Below are 24,181 nucleotides of genomic sequence, written 5' to 3' on the forward strand. Positions count from 1 at the left end.
TCTTAAGGGAAAAGAGTTACTTCCGTTAAAAGCAACATGGTAATAAACTTGTTTGTTTCTATTGGAACAACTTACATGCGATAGAAAAATAAAATAATAAATCATTTTCAGATAAAGATCGTGCTATAAAATTTAATTTTCATGTTTACGTGTACTACACTGTGTAGCTATATATTTTTTAATTTTCTGCAACTTTTTTTTTTTTTTTTTTCTTTTTAAATTTTATTATTCATTTTTATTTTTCCCATTAATTTTTGCACTCTAATTTGTGATTATTTTTACGTGAAATATGTTAAGAGTTTTTATTTTTTATGACTTAGAATAATTGTATTTTTTTTGTGCTTTCACATGTGTATAACATAACATATTGTTTCATTCAAATGCAATCATATATTTGGATACATGTAATAAAACATAAGAACGTCGAAAATTTTTGGTCAGATCATGCTTAATATACATCCATGATTATACATTTTGATGTCAAAATCGGACAAAATAATAGTTTCACTAATATATCCTATTTTTTTGTACATATACATATTTTAACTTATTTTACCTTCCAAATGAAAGAAACATAGCTTCTTTTTCTTAAATATGACCTCGTTTTTACATAACAAAATTTCTCACTTGTATAAAGGAATATATTTGTATACACACATGTAAAATCTACATACCTTCTGCACAAATCCAAATAAAAAAAAAGTACCCCCCCCCCCCCCCCCCTTTTTTTTTTTCTTTTTTATATATATCCTTATAAAGTGAAAAAAATACGTTTATATTTCTCTTAAAAAAGAAAATAAATAAGAAAAACATTCTCAATAAATCTTATGAGTGGATATACATTATAGAAGTATTTTATAACGGTAGATCTTTGATGTCACTAAAAAATTGATCTATGTAGATTTTAATCAGAATGACATCGAACAAAGAGTTAAATAAAGAACACCTCGATTTATTTTCCTATGAAGATCCTGAATTATGTGAGGAGGAAAATTTGTTCAAGTCTAATCAGGCGCCGTGGTTTTATCATCTAACATACTGTAAAAAAAAAAAAAAAGAAAAAAAAATGGAACTGAAAAGTGATGAAACTTACTGAAATCGAAACAACACATACATAGGCATATTAAGAATGTGTAAAATAAAAAATGGCTGTAGATATAAAAACATGTTTGAGCGTATACATTGCTACTGCTTTTATCGACACGCGCATTAGTTCATGATTAAATAAGGAAAATTTTTGTTCATTTTTATTTTTATTTTTTTTTTTTTTGTGTATATTTGAATTATTTTTTTTATTTTATTTCCCATGTAACACCTTTTACAGTGTTAGGATTAAAAAAGGATGATTTCAAAAGCATAAAAAACATCGTGGAAAATGAGAAAAAAAAAGCAAGTGCGAAAAGTCATATATTAGACATAATAGATTACCGAACTTATAGTGACATAATGCGAAAAATTAATTCCAAAATGAGAAATTCCATATCTGTTTATTTATTTTCTTGTAAATATTTTTTAAGTAAATATTCTCAAAATACAAAATCTAACGAGAATGTTCATTTTGTATTTGTGTTTGGGAATATCACAGCAGATTTGGTAATAAAAAAAATGGAGGAAAATGAAAAGAAGAAAAGAAGTATACTGCTAATATAGCCTAGGTTGTTGTTTTCATGATGATTCATGAATTTACTTTTGTTTCCCATATAATTTTTTTAGGATTCCGTTTGTTCGTCAATTATATACAGTTTTTTTTTACACCTATGGTATTCCTTAAAAAGCAAAACTGTAAAAGAAAAAAATTCACATGTACTGAAATTTTTTATCCCGGTTATTAACATTAAGAAGAGTGAAATGAAGCTTAAAATTTTGGTTAAAAAAACATATAATGAATATATAGTTGTGTAGAATTGTTCTTTAACTTATGTATTTTTGTGTTGTTATTTAAGCATTATTTGGGTTTACTTAGATGGATGAATAATTTGCGTCCTTATTTTTACGATAGATATATGATTATTTTTTTATTTTAAATGGTTGTCTAGTCACTGTAAATATATTTTACTTCAATGGTGCATTTTTTTTTTTTTTAGATAAATTGGTGGTTGGAAAAATGTGAGATAAAGACTCCCGAGGAAATTTTAGTTTTTAATGATGATAAAAATTTGTTAGAAGTAAGGCAATTAAGAGAATCGGAAGATAGTGAATTTTGTTTTATCTTTTTATTATATTATTAAATCATTTAACTATTTTATTTATTACTTTCCACTTATTGACAAATTCAGAAAATTCCTATTTTTTACAGGTTTTAAAACACGAAAACAAATACGACATTTGTTTCGTTGACTTTAATGACTTCGAGCCGAGTAACATATAGTAAGTGTTTTTATAGGGATATATATTTTTTTACTCATTTTAGTGATTTACAGTGATATACAGGAACAGATATTATCTACGTACGAACACGAATTTATACACAAGTGCGCAAGTACTTTCTTTAGTACTTCACTGAAAAGGACCTCATTGTCTCATTCTATTTTTTTTAGCAATATAAATAATGTGAAATCCATAATTGATCATCATATGCTTAAGGAAGAGGCAAAAAATAAAAGAATAACAAAATCGATTTACCCTATATATGTGTGCAGTTGTATGGTTATCATAGCCTATTTTGTAAGTTAAAAAGGATAAAATAATGAGAATAAAAATAAAATATAATTACATTAAATTAATTAAATTTTGCTTGCATTATGTTTTTTTTTTTTTTTTTTCTAATTTCAGTATAAGCAATCGAGTGAATATCTTGGAATACCTTTTGTAAACAAAAACATGATGTGGCTAATATATGGAACAATATTAAGGGGTTATTTAAAAAAACAACATAACATGTTACATTTTGTGAAAATCGTGACTTAATAAAGAGTGTTGTACACAAATTTGTGTGTGTACTAACATAGGACCTTAGAGCTCCAAAAAGGTTTATATATATTTATACATATATATGTGCACATGTTCCTTTTGTAGACTCCAACAACTTTGCAAAAGGGGATTTTGGAAAACGATGGATAAAACCGTAATTCATATAAAATACAAAATTGATAAAATGAATTAATCTTTCAAAATTGTAATGTTTCATTGTTTCATATATCATACAGCGAAGAGAAGGGAACACATAAAATAAGAGAAATATATATATATATATATATCTTTTATTCCTCATTTAGAGACCTAAACATATTCTTATCCATGAAAAGATTTTTTAGAATATCAAACAAAATGGACATATATATTACTTACAGTTTTAATATTATTAGATTTTCTATAAATTTAAAAGAATTTGTAAGTTTTAGAAAAAAGGATGCTATATAACTACAAAATGAGACATGCTTGTGAATACAATTATTTTTTTCTTGTTTTAGATAAAAATAGAATACAACAGATAAGGAAAGAATAAAATAAAGCATAATTTTAAAAACAAAGATTTCTTAATGATAATGTGTGCAACATTTTTCCATGCTTTTTTTTTTAGGGAATAGAAAATCTTTTGCTTGCTGATTATAAAGACTATAATTATGAGATTTTAAAGAAAAAAATAAAAGTAAAAAAAAAAAAAAAAAAAATAATAAAACAACAATACACTACTTGAAGTTTTCAGAATATGTTGATTTATACGGCAACTTTTCGTATTATTTTGTACTTTCATTCGCATATTTCTTTTTTTTCAGATGAGAATTGCATCAATAGATTTTAGTATAGATTTGTTACTTTCGAATGAAGATGTTAACCGAATAGTTGTTAAATTAGTAAGTTATTAAGAAAATAAGAAGCTGATACATTCCCCTTAATATACCTAGCTGTATATGTCTATACGTATTTATAATTATTAGTATACCTACCTCTCATATGTTATTTACAAATACGATTTTGTTGCAACCATTTTTTAGCATGAACTCTGCGAGGATAATAATTTTTCTATCTTTATTTTAATTGGATCATATTTATATAATTATAGTAATTCAGAAAATGTGTAAAATGTTGAAAAAAAGGAATAAGAAAAGAAGAAAAAAAAAAAAAAAATTAACATTTATATATTATTTTATTTTATTCTTTTTTTTATTCCTTTTTTTAATAGAACTATATAAAGACATGGGAATCTTTTTTTATAACAATGATGTGAACAAGGATGGTAATAGTTATATATGAGGAATTTATTTGTAATTATTTTTTTTATTTTTTCGTTCTTAATACCAATTTTTTCGAATTTGTTTCGAATTTGTATTTCCCTTTTTCTTTTTTTAAGATTTAATTAATGCCTTGTTTTTAAATGAAGACATAAAACTTTCTAAGAAAGGAAGTAAAAATATAACTTGGCGAAATGATTCCAAAATATTTGACACTTTCCAAATCGTAATTAGACAATTTTTTTTTTTTTTTTTTTTTGCTCTATATTAGAATAATATCCTTCTTTTAATTAAAATTAATACTGTGACTTTCTTACTTTATTTATTTTTTATATTTCCTATTTTTTTGCAGAACAATCAAAGCTATTCGCGAAAAAGATTAGAATATTTTTTAAGTGAATATTTTTTTTCGTATACCTAAAATCTTTAACACTTTTCGTATATTTTTTACAAATAAATATACTTAGTGTAAACATATTTTTTCATGAATAATAGCCTTTGCGTTTTTTTTTTTTTTGCTTATAATCAAAACCGTAAAAAATGAAAGAAAAAATAAAAGAAAAAAAAACGGAAAATATTATATTCCCTTCTATTAAGGCACAAAAGACATGTGTTTATTATTATTAGAATTATTTGTTTCATTTTTTACACTTAAAATTTTTCTATGCTTCTAACTAAATATGTACATTGGTAAAATTCTCTCTAAAAAATTTCAATATATAAAATTAATAAACACAGTAAAATAATTTTATTCATATTCTTATGAATAAAGATGTATAATAATTAGAAAACGTGCTTAGGGGAATTACATGAAATATAGGAAAAGAGAAAAAAAATATATTATGAATATACATATATATACATATTCCTAATGCACTGAAGAGACAAATACGCTATCCAGCATAGACTTTTATTTATGGTAAATTTTAAAACAATTTTTAAAAAGATATGAAAATTTTCTATAAAAATGGATCAACAGATGTTGTAGAATATGGCAAAAAATAATTCAAGCGTGGAAATTCCTACGGATGTTCCCAAAAAAAAAGATATTGAGGAGAATATTGCTCCGGAATGCGTACAAAATGAAATTTTAGAACAGTACGACATTTTTTCAAATGCTTACGCATCAAGTGATAACTTAAGCTTTGTAGATAGTGAAGAAGACACATCATCTAAAAATTTAGGTTTAATTAAATTCTTTTCTTTTGATCAATCTATAGAATATAAAATGTTTTATTAACTAATGCATAATTTTGTGAAAATGTTATATATTCGTTAATGCAACGTTTTTTTTTTTTTAAAAACTCACTTGTACATGGAACATTTTTAATCTGCTCTGTTTTTTTCCTTTACATATATGCGCATATATATATAGACGATTCAAAGAATAAAAATATTTTAAGTTTAACTGTCCATAATATTATAAATGTATACCCGAACAATGAAAGGAACAGAGAATTCAAGAAATACAAGGTTCTCCAATATTTTAAATGTTCTTTTTTTGGCTTCATGTTGTGTGTAAGTATATATATGTATACATAAGTGCAGGTAAGAAATAGGTATAATTACATAATTATGAAACATACACATCGTCATAACTTACAGCAAAAAAAAATTGAGGAAAAAAAGAAAAAAGAATATGAAGAAGAAAGAGAAATAATAGAAAAGAAGAAAAAAATATATGAAGAAAAAAGGCAGAAAAAGTTGGAGATATATAAAATAGAAAAAAAAAAAAAGAAACTAATAGAAAAACAAAAGTATAATAAAGAAAATATAGAATATAATTATTTAATGATTTTAAACTATTTTGAATATTTAATGCAAAATGGGAAACACAAAGATATTTACTTTTCCTTTTATGATATGTACATTTCTCCCATGAGGTTGTATTACTTTGCCAATGCAAGTGTGGACCAAATTTACTATTTAGGTAAATGTAAATGAGGGAATAAAATAAAAATCCCCTTAAATGATAAGTAAGAGTAATTATATACATACCTGTGTACATGTTTATGTAATTGCGTTGATATATATTTACTAAAGTTGTGTTACCCTTTTGCTAACGCAATATTAATGTGTGCTTCAGATTTATCAAGAAAGTGGATGTCAGACAACTACATCTCAATCATACTAGAATTATGCTCACGTAAAAAAATAAAAATTTTGAATTTGTCCTACAATAAAATAACGTTCAATGGGCTAGAACTTTTTTCGAAGTTCTTATCGGTAATAAAGACAGTGAAAAAAAAAGTGTGAAAAAAGAAAAAAAATTACATTGTAGAATGCAGAACAGGTATATATATATATATTTCTGATTCTGAAAGGGATGATTTAACATGTATGAAATAATTTCTTAAAATTTTCAATTTGTAGGATAACAAAACACTATTTTGTCTTAACCTGGAAAATAACGATTTAACAAATAAAGGTAAAAACGTCGATGAAATGAATAAACTTTTCGAATCCTTAAAAAATAATAAAGGAATAAAAATGTTGAATCTATCCAACACGAATATGAATAAGGTAACACTTTTTTACGTCTTTCAAAAAGTTGACAAAAACTCCTTTTCAATATATATACATATATGTACATGTATATAAATTTTTCATTAAACACTTTAGAGCAATGGGGATATGCTGTATGAAATGCTAGAAGCTAATAAATCTATAATTGAAATGAACTTTGAGAATAGCGATTTTAGTAAGTTTTAAAAGTATTTATTGGTAGCTGAAGAAGAAAATGAATGTAGAAATATTTGTCCTTTATTTTATTTCTTTCTCCTTTATTCTATTCTTAGCGCGTGAACAAAATTGCAAAATAATTAATTATTTAATACGAAATAAAAAAATTTGGTTAAAGCAAGCTGATATAGAAAAAGAAGAAAATGATAAAATGGAAAAGGAAGAAAGTTATATGCGCGCTTACTATATGTCCGTGGAATCTTCTATGTAATATTTAAAAGAATATTAAGCTTATAAGCTTAAAACAATAGTTAAAGAATTTCTTGCATGCGTGTTAAAGGAATTTCCTTAATTAGAAAACATTCTGCTAAATTCATTAGTTATGAAAAAGAAATGACACAATTTGGATTTGCTATATTTTTTGTTGTCTATTTTGTATTATATATTTTTTTATTTTTATTTCATTCCCGTAGAATTGAAATTGAAAATAGGGAAAATCGAAGAAACTTAAATAAAATGGTAAAAACAAGGATTGACTAAAAGGAACAGAATGCAAAGAATTTGATGCACGTATATTTTCTCTTCAGATGATTATTCATCTGTACACATAAAAATTCCTATAATTCTATTAAATGCAGATATACATTGATATGTGGAGAGAAGAAATAAAACAAAAAGAGTTAAAAGAAGAGGCAATTCTTGAATCCCTGGAGAAGGTATTTACTTCCTAGGTTTACATAATTTTTATTGCCATAACATAAAAATGGCAATTAAATGTTTATATGTACATAAACAGATGCCTATATATATTTATAGAAACGTATATAAACTACTACAAACCTGTTGCCATATCCCCTATAGGAACATGAGCACAGAATAAAGCATTACAGGAAGAAAAAAAAGAAAAAGAAGTGAATTTTATTTATGGCATCCCTTTTATGTATGATTCTTTTATCAAAAATGGAACATATACACTTGTGCACATTGAAAATGTTGCTAAAAATGGATAACATAAACTGGTAATTCTTATTTTCCCTCTGTTTTTTTTTTTTTTTTTTATTTTAAATGTTCATGTTGTACTACTGCATTAAACGGTATTTCTCATCGAAACTATCATAACTCATTAGAATAATAACTTGAAAAAAAAATGCCCATTTGAGTAATGTGCAATTTTGTCTATCTAAACACATTGGGTCCTAAATAAATATTTAAATGTTGAACGTTCTGAATCCTTTTTATGAGTCCCTCAAAGATTTATCCACTTTGGGTAGGTTGATTATTATTATTATGATAATGTGTGACAACAACACCTTAGTTATGTTTATAAAAAAAAAAAATTCCAAATTTCCTATGTATAATTTATTATAAGAATTTTCAAATTTTTATGAAAATTAAATAAGCATATATAGGAATATATATATATAATGTAGATACATCTGTATTCACATATACATAAGTAAAAATGTACATATGTAAGTGCGCATACACATTCATACATATACACACTGTATATATTCACAAGAGAAAATTTCCAACATAATATCTCTTTCAATTTTTAATTCAATTTGTGTAAAACTTATATACTATTTAAAATCTTAAAGATATGACTCCAAAATAAATATACAAGAAAAAAAGGAAACAACAGAAAAAAAAAAAAAAAAAAAAAAAAAACGTTTATGAGCACAAAGCTAATGCTTGTTTAGACAATTCATTACGTATAATTTAATGAATTAAATGTACCATGGTGACAATATATGTATATGTATGTTCATGGATTTCATGAAACGCTAGATACATATTTTTTAAAAATTTGGATCATATATAATATTTATTTATGTAATTTCTTCCTTTTTTTTTTTTTTTTTTTTTTTTTTTTTTAATGTTATTTTAACAGCAGTTGTATATTCATTCTTGAAAATACACAATATATATTATTATACATACTCCAATTATAATTTCCATATTGCAAAATAGTTTTATTTAAATCGTCTCATGGTATACATGTATGAATAATATTTGCTGTTAACTAACAAAAGTGAATAAGTAGAAACATAACTCAAGACTATAGGTTATGTTTGAACTAAAAAAAAAAAAAAAATAAAATAAAAAAATAAAATAACAAAACAAATCAAAATAAATATTATATTAATACTGAAAAAAAATGTAGTCTTCATCTAATTGAAATATTTACATGAAGAAATATTAGTGACGTATTTTTCTTATTACAGTTTTGATTGATTCATTTATTATTATTATTTTCTGAAATAAGAAAAAGATGTACTGCGTGTATTATAGTTGAACATTGTTTCTTCATAATATAAGTGCTCGAAAACATGCCTTAATCATAATCTTTAATAATGTTATTTGAAATTAAATACTCCTTTTGATCATCATACAACTTAAGCCTTTCTTGTGCATATAAGAAAAAATCAAATTCGTTGTAACTTTTGGTCTGATAACCTCTAATGATGGACCAAAATCCCCACAATAAATGGGCACCTAATGCCTGGACTTCTACTGCTTCTAATATTTGATCAACTAATTTGTGATTTTCTTCAGTGGATGATTTATCTAGATAATTTGATAAATAAGCAGTTATAAACAATTTCCTATTTTCATAGGAAATGTATTTTTTTTTATCAATTTCAAAAAAGGGATACGTGCTTGTTGAATAATCTATAGACGTTTCTATAAAAAAGTTTGCTATATCTGCTGATAAAAAATTAAAACCAGAATACTCGAAATCAATAAGACGTAAACATTTATTGGTGTTAATAATGTTGTTTTCTTGTAAATCATTATGGCAGAAAACAACAGAATTAGCTATATTATCTGACTTGCAATATATATTAATAAATTTAATAAATTTTTCAGATTCTTTGATATATCTATGAATATCACTGTTATATTTTTCTATATTTTTATATTTGAAGAGTTGTTTTTTCCATTTTTCCATCATTTTAAATATACAGGGTGTCCTATCCCAATGTTCTGGCAAATGACGTTTACGACTGAGGGTATGAAATTTACCTAACACATTTGCGATACCAACTAATATAGTTGGGTTTTTTAAATCATCAATTCTAAGGGGATCACCATATAACCATTCCTCTATACGTCCCCCATTAAATGTGTTTAGCAATTGTGGAGCAATTTTGTATTTGCTCATAGTTTTATATACTTCAAATTCGGATATTGTATTATACAACTCATCAACGTGTTTCCCATATATTCTAAATAGAACGCGTCTTCTTACTGGTTGATAATTCTTTGCTGTTTCATCTTTTATATCAACTTCAAATAGCTGATTTGTTAAACCGCTTAAAATTTGTTTAACACTTATATCATTTTCGGTAAAATTTTGCCACTCTGGTATTTTCTCTAAGCATATTTTTTTAATATATAACGGATCCGTCAGATCAGAAAATTCTTGGGCACACAATGGTATGTCGTTTTTTTTATTAATTTCTTGTAAAGGAAATGGATTTTTGGATATTTCTATTTCCTGATTTAATTGTATAGTGCTATACATTTTTAAATCTTCAGGACAGGAGGCTATTCCATTTTTGTCCACTTTTAAATTTCCATTGTTGTTGTTTTCAACATTTGATAGATTACTTTTATCACTATCAAAATTTTCATATGTCCTGCTAATACTCTCCATTTTCGCTTTTTGGTTGTAATATGTTATTCTATGTATTTTGCCTCTTTTTCTTCTTAAGTGTGTGGAAATGTGCAGCGTGTGTAAAAAGCGTGCATATATGGAGCTCATATAAAACGTTCGCATAAAGCGTATAAATAGGGGAATTGTAAAAAGGGCGAATGTTAAGCATAGATATAACGTGTGGCTCTATAATGCCAGCAAAAAAAAAAAAAATTACACAAAATATGAGAGATTTCTTAGAGATTTTGCGTTTTCAAAATTCCATGAACTTGTATTATGGAATTTTAAAATATGTGCACTTGCACAAGTATACTCATTTATAAAAAAATAACAAATCCATGTGCTATACATACACATGTGCTTATGTTTGCAAATATTGTAAACACACAAATGGTTTTAAATACACGCCCTCATGATATATATATATATAGGCTCTTTTTATATCAAATTTTTTAAGATTGTTTATAATATAAAATATTAAAGGAGAAAAATGAAGCATATATATGTTGTCAAACATACAAAATATCACATTTGAAAATATGTTTAATTCAAAGTGTGATTAATTTTTCAAATACTGAAAATTTTTTTTTATTTTTTGGCGTTGGCCATATGAGGTACAGGGAATAATACCCTAATTTTTCAATTATACAAACTGTCAATATGTGGTGGTATATTTTTTGGTTAAGGTTATTTTACTGCCTTAACATTTTCCTTTTTAAACGTATATATTTTGATGTTTTGCAGTTATACCCTTGTAGTGTTTTATGGTTTTACTGCTTTATTACTTTTCTGATTTATCGATTTATTATTTTTCTCTTTCAAAAAGTATAAATTGTACGACGCTTATATTTTTGAGCAACCCTTCAGAAGAACTTTCCTTTTTCATATGTTTTACTTTTTATCTTTTGTAAAACATATCTTTGTATGTGAAAAATATCACCTCGCCATAAAACAAATGAAATATTTTGTTGGAGGGTGGTGATCAAACGACGCTTTATTTAGCTTTTTGATTACTGCTTTAATCGTTTAATTTGCATGAATGCATATCAAATATTCTGTGCTTAATTTAAAAAAAAAAAAAAAAAAAGGAAAAAAAGAGACTTTTTCTAATACTCTCCTTAAATATTTGTTTTTGCTTTTAATTGGAACAAAAACAATAAAATGTGTACTAATAATGCTTTTTATAAATCAAATTAACCACATACAAAATATCATTAATATATGATTCTGTGAATACATCTAGACGTGTAATTAAAATGTGATATAGTTTTGATTCTTAAAAAAATTACGTAGAAAAAAAAAGTAAAAAAAAAGTAATAAAATAAATATGTAAAAAATGATGTGTCAGGAATTTCAGAGTATTATAACATTTTGATTTAAATGCAAAGTACAATATATAGTAGCATTCAAATATAACACTTTTTATGTAATTATTTCTCATGCATGCTATAGATATGTAAATGCATTGTATAAAACTTTTTAATTTACAATTTGACGCACTTCAATATAAAAGATGATAAAATATGTCAAACAGTGCTTTGTGGTATTTCTGTTAAGTTGAACAAAACTTCTGTTTGTGTAATTTAATTTGTGTTTTCAGTTTGTAAGTATTTTTATAAAAAACTTGAAATAATGCAATGGCAAAAAATGTTCATAGGCGATATAAAATAATTTATGCTGGGATATATTATTATTACGTTAATTATGTATTACATATGTTACATATTTATGTAACGTAAAAATGATAAAGCATAAGTTAAAACAAATATATAAAAATAAAATGCTGACAATAAAATAGGAAAGATCCGCACATATATATTTGTAATTTATAAATTTGAGAAAAATAAAATACTCAAAGTAAAAAAAAAAAAAAAAAGTGCTATGAAAAAAACAGTTTATAAAACGAATAAATGTAAGCGAAGAAAAAAATTAATGTTTAGGAAAAATGTGAACGAAGGAAACAAATTTAATTAAATATAGCATGGGAAAAAGAAATATATTTTCATAAAATCGAATATTTGCTAAAACGCCTACGTACGATTGTGCGCGTTTAATAAAATTTAAACACACAACGTAGTGTTTATATTCTCCTAAGCAAAATTTATACTTTTATAAATTTTTTTTTCCAGTGTAATAAATATAAATGGGTGAAAAAAAATTAACCAAGAAATTGGACTATATATACAAATTACACATGTATTGTTATTACTACGTAAAAAAATATATAAATAAAAAAAAAAAAAACAGAAAAAACAACTATGATTTTTGTGAAAGATCAGTTGTGTGCTATAAAAAATATTTTAATAAGGATCAAATATTATATATAATAATTTATGGTGTTATTTTACATAACACTTTTATTATAGGAGAATGCATAAAATTAAAAGAAGTAAAAAAAAACATAAAACAAAATTTTCAAGTGTTGTTGGCATATGTATAATTAAATTTTTATATTTTAATTGGTTTATTATATATTTATATATATTGAGCAAAAATTATTTTTTTGAATGAAATATATTTTTATGCGTAAAATTTAATTGTATATAGCTTGAAGGAGCGCTCGCATAAAAGGGGTTACGATTCAATATTTTTGAAGAATTAATCTTACACATATAAATGGATATGTATGTGTACATATAAACGTGCGCATATATAAAATAGATATATATTTGTTTATAGAGAATTTTTTTGCATTTACCCTTATCAGTAAATTATATATTACACATATGTTATTGGTTGAAAAGTAAAATGTTAAACGATGATTTGAGAAAACGCAAATTAGATATACATAATTTAATACCATTTGTCTGAAAAATGAAATAAGAGGATAAAAGCAGCACATGCCACTACCATTTAGTTTTCAAATAAAAGAATAGTTGCTTTATATATATCTAAGACATGTTCAGTTATATTATTACATAATTATATTTATCTCTATATATATATATTAAACGTAATCATTTATAAATAATTTGCTTTGTTTTTATGATTTTTTTTTTTTTTTTCGTTTTTCATGTTTTACTTACCCCTCGAATGTTTTTCCGAAATCAGAGATTGTCCTACATTGAATTATGAGATTAAAATTTGTTGCTTGCTGTGTATAACGTTTTAATAATATATGTATCGAATCCAGGGTTCCATTGAATTTTTTTTTTTTTTGAAACATAAGAAATTTGTAAAAAAGATGAGTTAAAGAAATGATGAATAAAATATTGATTGACAAAATGGGTAAGTATTAAATTGAGGTTGCTAAATTTATCAAGTTTTTTTTTTTTTTTTTTTTTAGCATATTTACAATTAATTGTTTAAAGTAATTATTCTATTTTTATATAGGCTAGTAAACGATTTTGCAGAGGGAAAGATTGTTCTTACAATAATTGTTTTTTTTAAAGAATACAACTGTTTTAGGCAGTTTACATTATCTATGTGAACTGTATATGCTATAAACAATTTTGTCTATATTTAAGAATGAATCATTCATAATAGATTGATTATATTAATAACAGGAGGGTGGAAAGTGTGTATATATATGTGAAAGCAAATATATGTGTTATCATTACGGTTAATGGTGAATTATCTTCGAAAAAATATATCAAAGTCGCATTCGCCAAATGTTGATACATTAAGGTTCTTTTCAAACAAATAAGACATTAAAATGTTTTGCGATAGAATGTTTTCTTGTCATTGTTTCCTTAAAAGTGTGTGCATTATCCTGTTTGTTTTATATTGGGATGTGTTTAAATAAAGAGGTTATGACTGTATAAAGGGGTTTTCATTAAGGATTTGTATTGAAATTATGTATGTTTCCTATTGAAACTGTAATATTCAGTTTTTTTTCATTTGAGAAATTTGTTTTTCAAAATATAAGATGATTACAACTTCGGTTAAGAATGCTATTAAAATATTATAGTAACATCCTACTGTGTATCCGAAAGATTGGGGGAAAAAAAGAAATGAATATAATAATGCTTATTTTTTTTTTCATAAGTGTGAACCAGTGTGTAATAAGCTAAGTCCCTTTCATTTCGAAAAATTGCTCTTACGTGTTAGTGATATATATGTATATATTTCCCGCTTGTTCATAAATATATACCGTTTTTTTTTTTTTTTTTTTTTTCATAAACATTACTAAAACACTACGAAAGTTTTTGTGGATAAAAAAAAAAACTTAAGTGTCATAAAAGAGCTTGTGTATCATAAATGGTTATAATGTTCCTTATTTGTTAATGAGAGAAAACAGAATATCTGTACTATGTAAAGTAAAACTTTAACCCCCCTACAGAATTGATAAAACTCGAATGTTTTTTATTTTATTATTTATTTTTTTTTTTTCTACTTAAATGGTTAAGGTATTTTTAGCTAGAATATTCAAATTGGCTATTTAAAGTTTTGTTATTTTTGAAAAGTGTTGTAATTGAAGAACAAAACTGGCAAAAAGGTTAATCACGTTTATGGTTCGAATGAGAAACAATAAAATATATAAAGATGCAAGAAAAAAAAAGGAGAAATAAAAACGTTATAAATGTGACTTATACATTTAATTGTATTCATGTTTGTAAAATGAGGTTTTAATTTTGTTCAAGAAAAAGTAAAAGCCGTTCATTAATGTTATGTTTATTGCCATCTAATGTGGTAATGCATACAAATTAAATGCTACCAAATGTAAAAATTTAACACATTTCGAGTGGTAATTCATCGATTATGTTATATTTATTTTGAATATGTTTATTGTTTTTTAATAATCTCAATTTTTTTAATGGGTTTATGCGAAGTGTGTCCACGTTTTTGCATTTCACTTTTGAGTAATAATTCTGGAATAAACGTGCTTATTGTATGATTTATTAATATTAAACAAACGTAATAAAACATTTTCCTTTTTTTTTACTATTTGTGAAAGATGCATTTTTTGTGGAATGGGAATATTTAATTTAGTTATACTGGTTTAACTTTATTTACATAAGAAAACAAAAAACATGTTGCTGTGTGGTTTATTTTAATAATTCAGTTATGTGTGTTTTATTTTTTTTAATATATAATATTCATGTTGTTCGACTAAAGGAGTATTTTGTAATTCAGATTAGCCCTTTCTTGGTCAGTATTAATGAAGTTTTTTCATAAATATCACTTCTGTTATGTGGTCTTACGGGAACATTATTTTTGATAAGTTATTATTATGATAGAATGACATTTGTCGAATTTTGTAAATTCGGGGACATTTCCGTTGTGGCATAATTTTAGATCCACTATTTGAAAAAATGAACGGATTACTATCTGTAGATGCAGGGAGGAAAATAAGCAAAATAGATGAATTTAATTAAATATAAAACCAAAAATAAGCACAAGAGTGTTCTTCTTCTTTAGACCATTTATTATCACATACTGATGTGAACACATAAAACTAATAGTTAAAAATATTAAAATATAAAATATGAATCATCATTAGGATTCAATACATGTGGCACAATAATTTTTTTAAAATTGCTAAGTGCTTTTATAAAATGTTGAGCGGATAGAAGACCTTCTATACATTTAAAACGCAGGTGTGAACTGAATTATAAGGAATTTTTAAGCCAGATCGAAAAAAAAAAAAAAAAATTTCTGAAAAAATTGTATATTTTTTTTTAGCACATTTCGTTATTTAAATATATATAATGAAAAAGAAGAAGGAAACATTTCAATCACATTTTTTTTACTATTACAATCCTCAACAATTTTTGTGAACTTGCGTTTTTATGAATAGATATATTCTGGCTTGTTCGTGCCTCTTAAATTTTTTTTTTTTTTTTGCATTTGTGTGTTTTAAGGAAGTACAACTTAAACTGTGTTTACATTTATTTAATTCCTTTTTTTACATATTTATTTTAATTTTGGTTATTAATTTGTGAGTTCCTTTTTTTCATTTTCAGCTTAGTTGAAACATGTGAGTATGCTAATGCAACATCAACAGGTTTTGTTAATTTGAAGTTTTAATGCATGTATACGGTTCAATTTTGTTCAAAATAACATACTTTAAATTTAATTGAAATATATTTGTATAAACAATTGTGTTTGTAAAGTTAAGAAAAAAAATTTGCAGTGAAGAGGGTTACCTCCTGTTTTTGTTCCATTATTCCCTTAAAGGATATAAGAACTAATTTAACTTTCTTTATAGATATATAGAAATCTAAAAAAAAAAAAGTAAAACTAATCCACTATAATTATTGAGTGCATTAATTTAAGACTATTTTTAATGAAAAAAGGGGTAAATAATCATCTTTATTTGTACTTTACTCTTTAATATAATATTTGTCCAGAATAATGTTGGGCATAAGCAGAATAATTGCAGTATGAAATTATATATATTACATAATGAATATAATTAAAATATATACATCATTTGGATTTTTATTAATAATTTGCTTATCAAGAATAATATCATACAGTATAAATTCGTTTGTAACTTTTGTTAACAATTTAGTATATAACAGAATTGACAACTTTTCCAGAACAATTCAAAGGAATATTGCAGAAAGAAGTCCTTCAAGAAGCCCAAGGAAACGTGCTTATGATTTCTCACTTACAGAAGATGAAGTGGAAAATCTTATCTCAATATTACACCTGGAGGCACTAGTTCTAAGTGATATAATATGTACCATGATTCAACGTTTGAATGAAGAAACGGGTTCCGTAAATGTTGATGGATTAGTTAGGGATAAAATTCTTCAACGTAGTATGATTGAATCAACAAATTACCCCAACTATGTAATGGAACCCATGCAAATTAGATTAACTGAGCAAGTTGGTGATATAGTTTCAGTTCGTCCTTTAAGTAAAGATATAATTTTGCAAAAGTATGAACTTTGTAAGATGGAATTAGATGAATCAGTACATTTAGTACTGATTATATCAAAACAACATACAGAAGAAGAGGCATATGAAATTCTAAATAATTTACAACTTATAGGGGAATTACTAAATACCAGATTGAGAAATGATGATATTATAGTAGATGATATTACGTTATCCTGTATGGCTCTTCGAGCAAGGAGAAGGGCCATGAACATTATTAATTATTATCTTGATAGGCCATCCTTTGCAAAGAGCAATTAAAGGAGATAGTCCCATATATGTGATATATAAAAAAAAAAAAAAAAAAAAAAAAAAAAAAAAAGATTTTGATAATTACTTTGTGCAATATTTTGAAATAAAATTTGTTATAAAAATAATATTTAATTTCACAAAAAATGTGCAGTTGTTAGGAATTTAAATAATCGGTTGTATAGCTTAAATATATAATAATTTTTCTATGCCCCCCTTGCTAATTGATTTATTCTAAAAATTCCAAATTATTAAAGGTACTTAGTATAATTATTATATTATCCCACTTTGCATAACTAACAGAAATGAAGGATGTAAAGAAGTTAATATGATCACCAATGTTTGATGCATTTTATGTTTTATGTTCACGATAACGTTTTTTATTTTTCTGCAGTGAAAAAAGCATATAAGATTAAACATATGAGAATAATTTATGGTAATACATTTGCTGTTTCTATATGTATAGAAATCATACGTGCATCATTTGTCATAAAATATGTGGATATAGAAAAAATTCAATAAAGATTCTTACATTTAATGTTGTTATTTGATTTAAAATAATGACACGAAAGATTAAGTCATGGAATATGGGGTAAATAAAAGTGTACATATATATGTGCACATATTTGTGTATACATTTGTGAGCTATTTGCTTAAATATTTTCCTAAAATATGAGATGTTTTAACAAAATGAGATGAAATCTCCACATTTTATACAGTTTATTAAACTGAATAATTAGCATCAGAGGGATAATAAGAATTATATACACAATAAAAATTATTTTTATTAAAAAAATCCAAAAGTTCACAAGTCGTGATGGTATACATTCTGCACGTTATTTTACGCTATATGTTATGGAATATATGAGCATTATAATACATGTCTAGTTATATATAAAATTTTCGCAACATTTTAAAAATCCCTATTTTATTTCATTCCCGTATTGCTGTATTATTTCTTTATTTATTGTCACACTGTTGCAATGTTGTATTGTTATACTGTTTCGTTATTGTATTGTTGCATTTTTGTATTATTCAGTTGCTATAACTATTGAAATTAAAGAAACTGTACTAAGGAAAAACGTTACTCTTGAATAACACGAACAACATATAATCGCGCTAATAAGTATACTTATCAGATTTAGAGAACCACTTTTTTCTATTTATTGAGTGTTTTTTTTAACTAAACATTTGTATTAAGTGTAATGTTTTTATGACCTTAAAAAATTAGGAAAAAAATAAAAAAAAAATAGGTATCATTTACAAAAAAAATGGGCTTGATTAAAAAAAAAAAAAAATTAATAAATATTACAACACCAAAAAACTAAACTAAGGAAATAAATATTTATAAAATCACATACAGAAAGGCTTATACATATATATATATCAACAAAGTGCGTAATGTTTAATTATGTAAGTTGTTGCTGTTCTTATTACACAGTTACAATTATTTGCTGAAAGAACTATATGTCCTTAGGATTATCTGTTCTTGCCTCTTGTTCTAAATTTTGAATAACCAACGGGCAAAATCAATTGCTAATACTCACAAATATTAAAATGTAGCAACATAGGCTAAAAACAAGAGTTTCTGCATTAATTGCAAAAATGGATTATTATAGGTAACATTTCATAACCTTTATTTTTCATAACTGTATATGTGGCAGTATAAGGAGCTGATTTATAATAAAGATGAAATTACATGTATTCGTTACCCTATGAATGTTTAAAATACATCAATATTTTTTATTATGCAAAATTAAATATTTTATTTTGAATTTAGGGCACGTATGAATCGTATTGCTTCTTGAATATAGTTTTTTCACCGTGATCAATATATTTTTTAAGATTTACTTGTACAAACGTAAGCATTTATGTGTTATAATTCGAATTTTAATATATTTACAATTGGAAGTACACATATGTGTGACAGTCATTATTTTCTTTTTATTGACTTTCTAACAAAGATACTAATCTCTATCATTAAAAAGTGATTTTTTCTATTCATTATGTTACCATTATACCATCAACCGTTTTTAATGTGTGTATATAATTCCATTAACATCATTGGGAACGAACTATGCATAAATGAATTGTGACTCCTTGAAATCTTATACGCTTGATTAATTTTGAATATTTTGCTCAAAATAAAAACTAAATTGCTTAACAAATATTAGTTACAAAATTGTGTTAATTTTTAATTGCAACATGTATTTATGCCTTATTGCTAATTTGTGAAACCATTGTAAAAATAGCACGTGTTCATGTTAATCAGCATTTTATGAAGTTTCTGTTTTTGCTAACTTTCCCCTTCCGTTAGTTATATATATATTTACAGTTTTATAAGATGTGCTATGCTTATTTACTTAATAATTTGTATTCAGATAAGTAATTTCACGTCGAATTAGTATATAGGATAAATATAAACACATTTGACGTAGTACATAGATTTGTGCTCAATTGTGTGAATAAAATGTGCTTTAGCATTATGATAATTTTCAAATAATTTTTTCCAAATTGTAATTCATATTTAAATAAATTTGTTTGTAAATTTAATATAACCTGCTTTAAAAATTAGGTGGTTCAATAAATACAAATTAGTGTTACTTCTATTTACACAGAAGTAGACATATTTCCTGATTAATCCGCATGTATATTTTTCCTTACGCAGCTTATAAACTACCTTTCTAAAATATCAAAATAGTCACTCTACAATAAGATTCTAAATTAAATGGTTAGAAACAAAATGCTTATGCAGTTTACGCATTTGGGACACCTTTTGTTGTTTGTTCAATAGATACTAGGTTATTATTTTCACAGAATTTTTTTTTTTATTTTAATAAATAACTTATATTAATTTTAGACTATTAAACACAATTATTCTCTTTTTTTTTTATTATTTGATTCTTCTTATTATTAAAGGAATAATTTAATTGCGTTATTCAAACATTCTATAAAAGAAAAACAATACTAATTAAGAGCATGCTTTTTTAAAGGAATTCTTATTATCCTTATTCATTGTATATATATTTTTAATATGATATTTCATTTTAAAACAATATAATTTCGAAAATTTGTTAAAAGAAAAAAATACCTATTCTCTAAAACATTCTATGAAGCTTGCACAATGATGCATTAATAACTAGATAACAACAAAAGTGCTTCTTGTTTTTATTATTAATTATTGCATATGTTCCATTAATAGTGTTATTCAATATTATTTTGCAATATTATTGTTTGATCACCCTTTTTTAGGTATTTTTCTATATGTCTTTTAATATTTTATATATAGTAATGTAATGGAACTATTATTAAATAATATACCTTTATTTGAATAATAGAAGAAATTTATTTCTGTATATAGATATAGATTTATTATTACTATATTAGAATTAAGTATTAAAAATATAATATTGAAATGATTTGGGTCTAATAAATGTTAATGTAAATTTGACTTATTCTTGATATATAGATGTCTATACATTTGTGCAAATAGCAATAATATATTATATAAATAAAAAAAATTCATATTTAATTTATTGTAACTTCTGATTCTTTATTTAATTATTAATATAATTTTTCGAATTATATTTGATTTGTATTATACCTCCTTAATATTTTTCAAGGATTAAAATATATCTCTTTAACATGAATAAAAACTTCTAGTGATTCTATTATATATATAATATAATGATTCATACATATAAATTATACTGTATTCCATATAATCTATATTGTGTCCAAATGAATAATACTTTAAACAAAATTAATTATCGATTTTATAGTTTTAGCATTAAAACATGGATATTTTTATGGATCAATTTTTATATATATTTACTACACTTTTATTTCTTTCACACTTATAACATAAAAAATCATTATAAAATATTCAATAATACATATATATACCTAATATGTACAATTATAATTTTTAAGCAGTAAATACAGAATAGAAAAATTTAACGCACTATAATACATATGGAAAATTGGGCACTTAACATGGATCCCATATTAAAAAAATTATTATATCCATTTAATATTTTTCAAAACCACATATATATAGTATATAGCGCAGTCATATTTCGATAATATATATATTATGTTAAATATTTCAACACATTTATTGAATCAGTTTAATTTATATTGCAAAATATGCAATATCATTTACGTATCATGAAAATATATTTCACATTATTATATATAATGATGGATAAAACATCTTTTGCATAATTTTTTCTACAAATTGTAATTTTTAAATAAATTTTTTAATTTATGATTTCATATGTAGAGTAGTACGTGTAACTAGATTGTGCATATACAATTGAGATTAAAAATGGGTATAACTAATATTTATTTGCATTACCTAAAATTAATAACACTTCTCTACAAATATATATAATCAAGTTATACATATATTTATATTTTTGTGATAACATCAAGTTTTACAAATCCTTTAACCATATTTTTGTTTTAATGTAAAATATTTTTCATCCTACTAGAGAATTAATAGATACTATTAAACATAGTTAATTTTTTTAAGAATTATTGAATACTGCATTATTAATCTTTAAGAAAAAAATTAATGATATTGTTATTGTCTTATTATTTCCCATTAGGAAATGTTTAAAGTATCTAGAAGTACATATAACACTATGAATTTAGAATATGTTTAAGCATTTGATGAATGAGAGCTGTTAAGAAAAAAAAAGTATATAATAAGTAATTAAAAATAATATATTATTACTGGTATCCCTTGATTGCACATATTAATAATTATATATGATATCTATAATATGTGAATTACAATGACATATTAGTTATACATTTAAAAGAAAGAACATAAATATGTGGAAATTAGTAGCATAATGATATTATAAAATACACTTTATCAAATATTCATGGTGACAACATAGTTATCAAAAGATTTTATACACGTATTAAAGTTATATCTTATATTTAATGATTACATTTAAATTGTGAAAATTGACGATATTAATATGTTTATTGCCATCATCTTTAACTTAATAAAACGTAAATTGTATATATTCCTTAAGGGTTATATATGTTTTTTGGGATTATCAATCCACAAGAACAGCACATAATACAATTTTAACACACCTTAGAAAAATATATGTAGTATGATAGCTATAAACATCTCATGTAAAAGAATGTTATAAATAATATATTAATTTACATAAATAATTACCCCTATTGTGCAAAATAATAAATAAATAATATAATTATTTATTACTATAGAAGGAACATATGTAACCGTGACTACTTCCAGAAAATTGTGCTAAATAATTTTATTTCCTTATAAATATTACATGTTTATTTTACCATTGAAACGGTGCCACTAATATGAATTCAATGTTTTACATTGAATAATTATGTTCATTATTAAACTATGTTAAATTCTTATTTATAAAAAAAAAAATAAAAAATGTGCTATAAAATATTGTTTTGGTTTTTATGTATCGTTAAAAATATATAAAAATCATGATATTGTATTATAACTTCTGAAAATTAAGAAAAAAATATATAAGAAGCTTTATACATATTTGCTGATTTTTTCGTATGGCAGAAGAGTATTTATTACAACAAGAATAACAAATAGGAGAAAAATAAAAATACATAGAATAAACATATTAATCATATGTATATTATTATTATCGTGTTCTTGAAATTCATAAAAATATATTTTTTAGAGCACTCTGTATATATGGCATGTAATATATATTTTATAGTAGCTATTATACCTTTGTGAAATTATTTTTTTGTCAGGTACTTGAGAATTTTTTTTTTTTTTACACTTTTTCCTTATTTCTAGAAATAGCTATATAATATGAATTTTTTTTAATAAAAATATTTTATTTTAATCTTAATTTTAATACATGAATACAGAGGTAAAATATATTTAAGGACAACTACATTAACAAGTAACTAGACATTGCATTACGCAGGAGTGTATTAAATAAATTAAGGAAAATATATGTAGTGATTTGATAATTTGTTGATGTAATGTGTTTTAAAAACAGCACAATTATAATTGAAACAGACGTAGTTAAACTTTGTATATTTTTTATTATAGCAAATATTTTTTTTAATATATGCTTTTAGGTAATGTACTATATATATGTGATTTTTAATCTTAAACATGAATTGTTACTATTATAATCTAATTAGTTAAGGAAATAAGTATATATGCTGTCTAAACTTTGGCAAAAACAAATGCATTATTTTGACTGTTATAATTATAAAATATGAAATAAATATAAATTATATTTATTTTTATTAGAAGTGTTTTTTATTCATAAAGAATACTGCATGAATTAAAAGCTGTTAATGAACACGAAGTTTTCCATATTTTAGTGTTATTATATTTCAGTAATAAAAACAATTAATTTTAAAATATAAGGAAAGAAGAAATTACACAGCATCTATATGTGTGAAGATTTTGTGTAATAATAAATGTGACACAATATTATGCTATATGTTCAATTGCATAGGTAGTATATTCTAATGTTTTTGTACCCTAATAATAAATATTTATAAGAAAACATACTATATTTAATCTTATATGTTATTA

General features: G+C 23.9%; 4 protein-coding genes across 4 annotated transcripts; 3 read left to right on the forward strand and 1 right to left on the reverse strand.

The window, feature by feature from the left end:
* Positions 1 to 913: 913 nt before the first annotated feature.
* Positions 914 to 4,593, forward strand: PGO_134650 (exopolyphosphatase; the record flags this gene model as incomplete). The annotated part of the gene is made up of 15 exons (XM_028689981.1): positions 914 to 1,040; positions 1,325 to 1,593; positions 1,714 to 1,866; positions 2,085 to 2,165; positions 2,297 to 2,367; positions 2,538 to 2,664; positions 2,773 to 2,854; positions 3,016 to 3,064; positions 3,216 to 3,330; positions 3,521 to 3,589; positions 3,717 to 3,794; positions 3,936 to 4,002; positions 4,124 to 4,177; positions 4,292 to 4,398; positions 4,525 to 4,593. The coding sequence occupies 15 exons, from the start codon at positions 914 to 916 to the stop codon at positions 4,591 to 4,593; spliced, it is 1,518 nt and encodes a 505-aa protein (XP_028545782.1).
* A 570-nt stretch (positions 4,594 to 5,163) lies between these two features.
* On the forward strand, positions 5,164 to 7,769 carry PGO_134660 (hypothetical protein, conserved; the record flags this gene model as incomplete). Its single annotated transcript, XM_028689982.1, has 10 exons — positions 5,164 to 5,356; positions 5,548 to 5,645; positions 5,778 to 6,102; positions 6,259 to 6,398; positions 6,546 to 6,695; positions 6,795 to 6,873; positions 6,971 to 7,121; positions 7,328 to 7,373; positions 7,493 to 7,570; positions 7,716 to 7,769. The coding sequence occupies 10 exons, from the start codon at positions 5,164 to 5,166 to the stop codon at positions 7,767 to 7,769; spliced, it is 1,314 nt and encodes a 437-aa protein (XP_028545783.1).
* Positions 7,770 to 9,192: 1,423 nt separating this feature from the next.
* On the reverse strand, positions 9,193 to 10,518 carry PGO_134670 (choline kinase; the record flags this gene model as incomplete). The annotated part of the gene is made up of 1 exon (XM_028689983.1): positions 9,193 to 10,518. The coding sequence occupies one exon, from the start codon at positions 10,516 to 10,518 to the stop codon at positions 9,193 to 9,195; it is 1,326 nt and encodes a 441-aa protein (XP_028545784.1).
* A 6,348-nt stretch (positions 10,519 to 16,866) lies between these two features.
* Positions 16,867 to 17,607, forward strand: PGO_134680 (hypothetical protein, conserved; the record flags this gene model as incomplete). The annotated part of the gene is made up of 1 exon (XM_028689984.1): positions 16,867 to 17,607. One exon carries the CDS (start codon positions 16,867 to 16,869, stop codon positions 17,605 to 17,607), a length of 741 nt encoding a protein of 246 aa, XP_028545785.1.
* Between the last annotated feature and the right edge of the window lie 6,574 nt (positions 17,608 to 24,181).

This window comes from Plasmodium gonderi (assembly GCF_002157705.1).
Source record: "Plasmodium gonderi DNA, contig: Chr13, whole genome shotgun sequence".
NCBI classification, from domain to species: Eukaryota; Apicomplexa; class Aconoidasida; order Haemosporida; family Plasmodiidae; genus Plasmodium; species Plasmodium gonderi.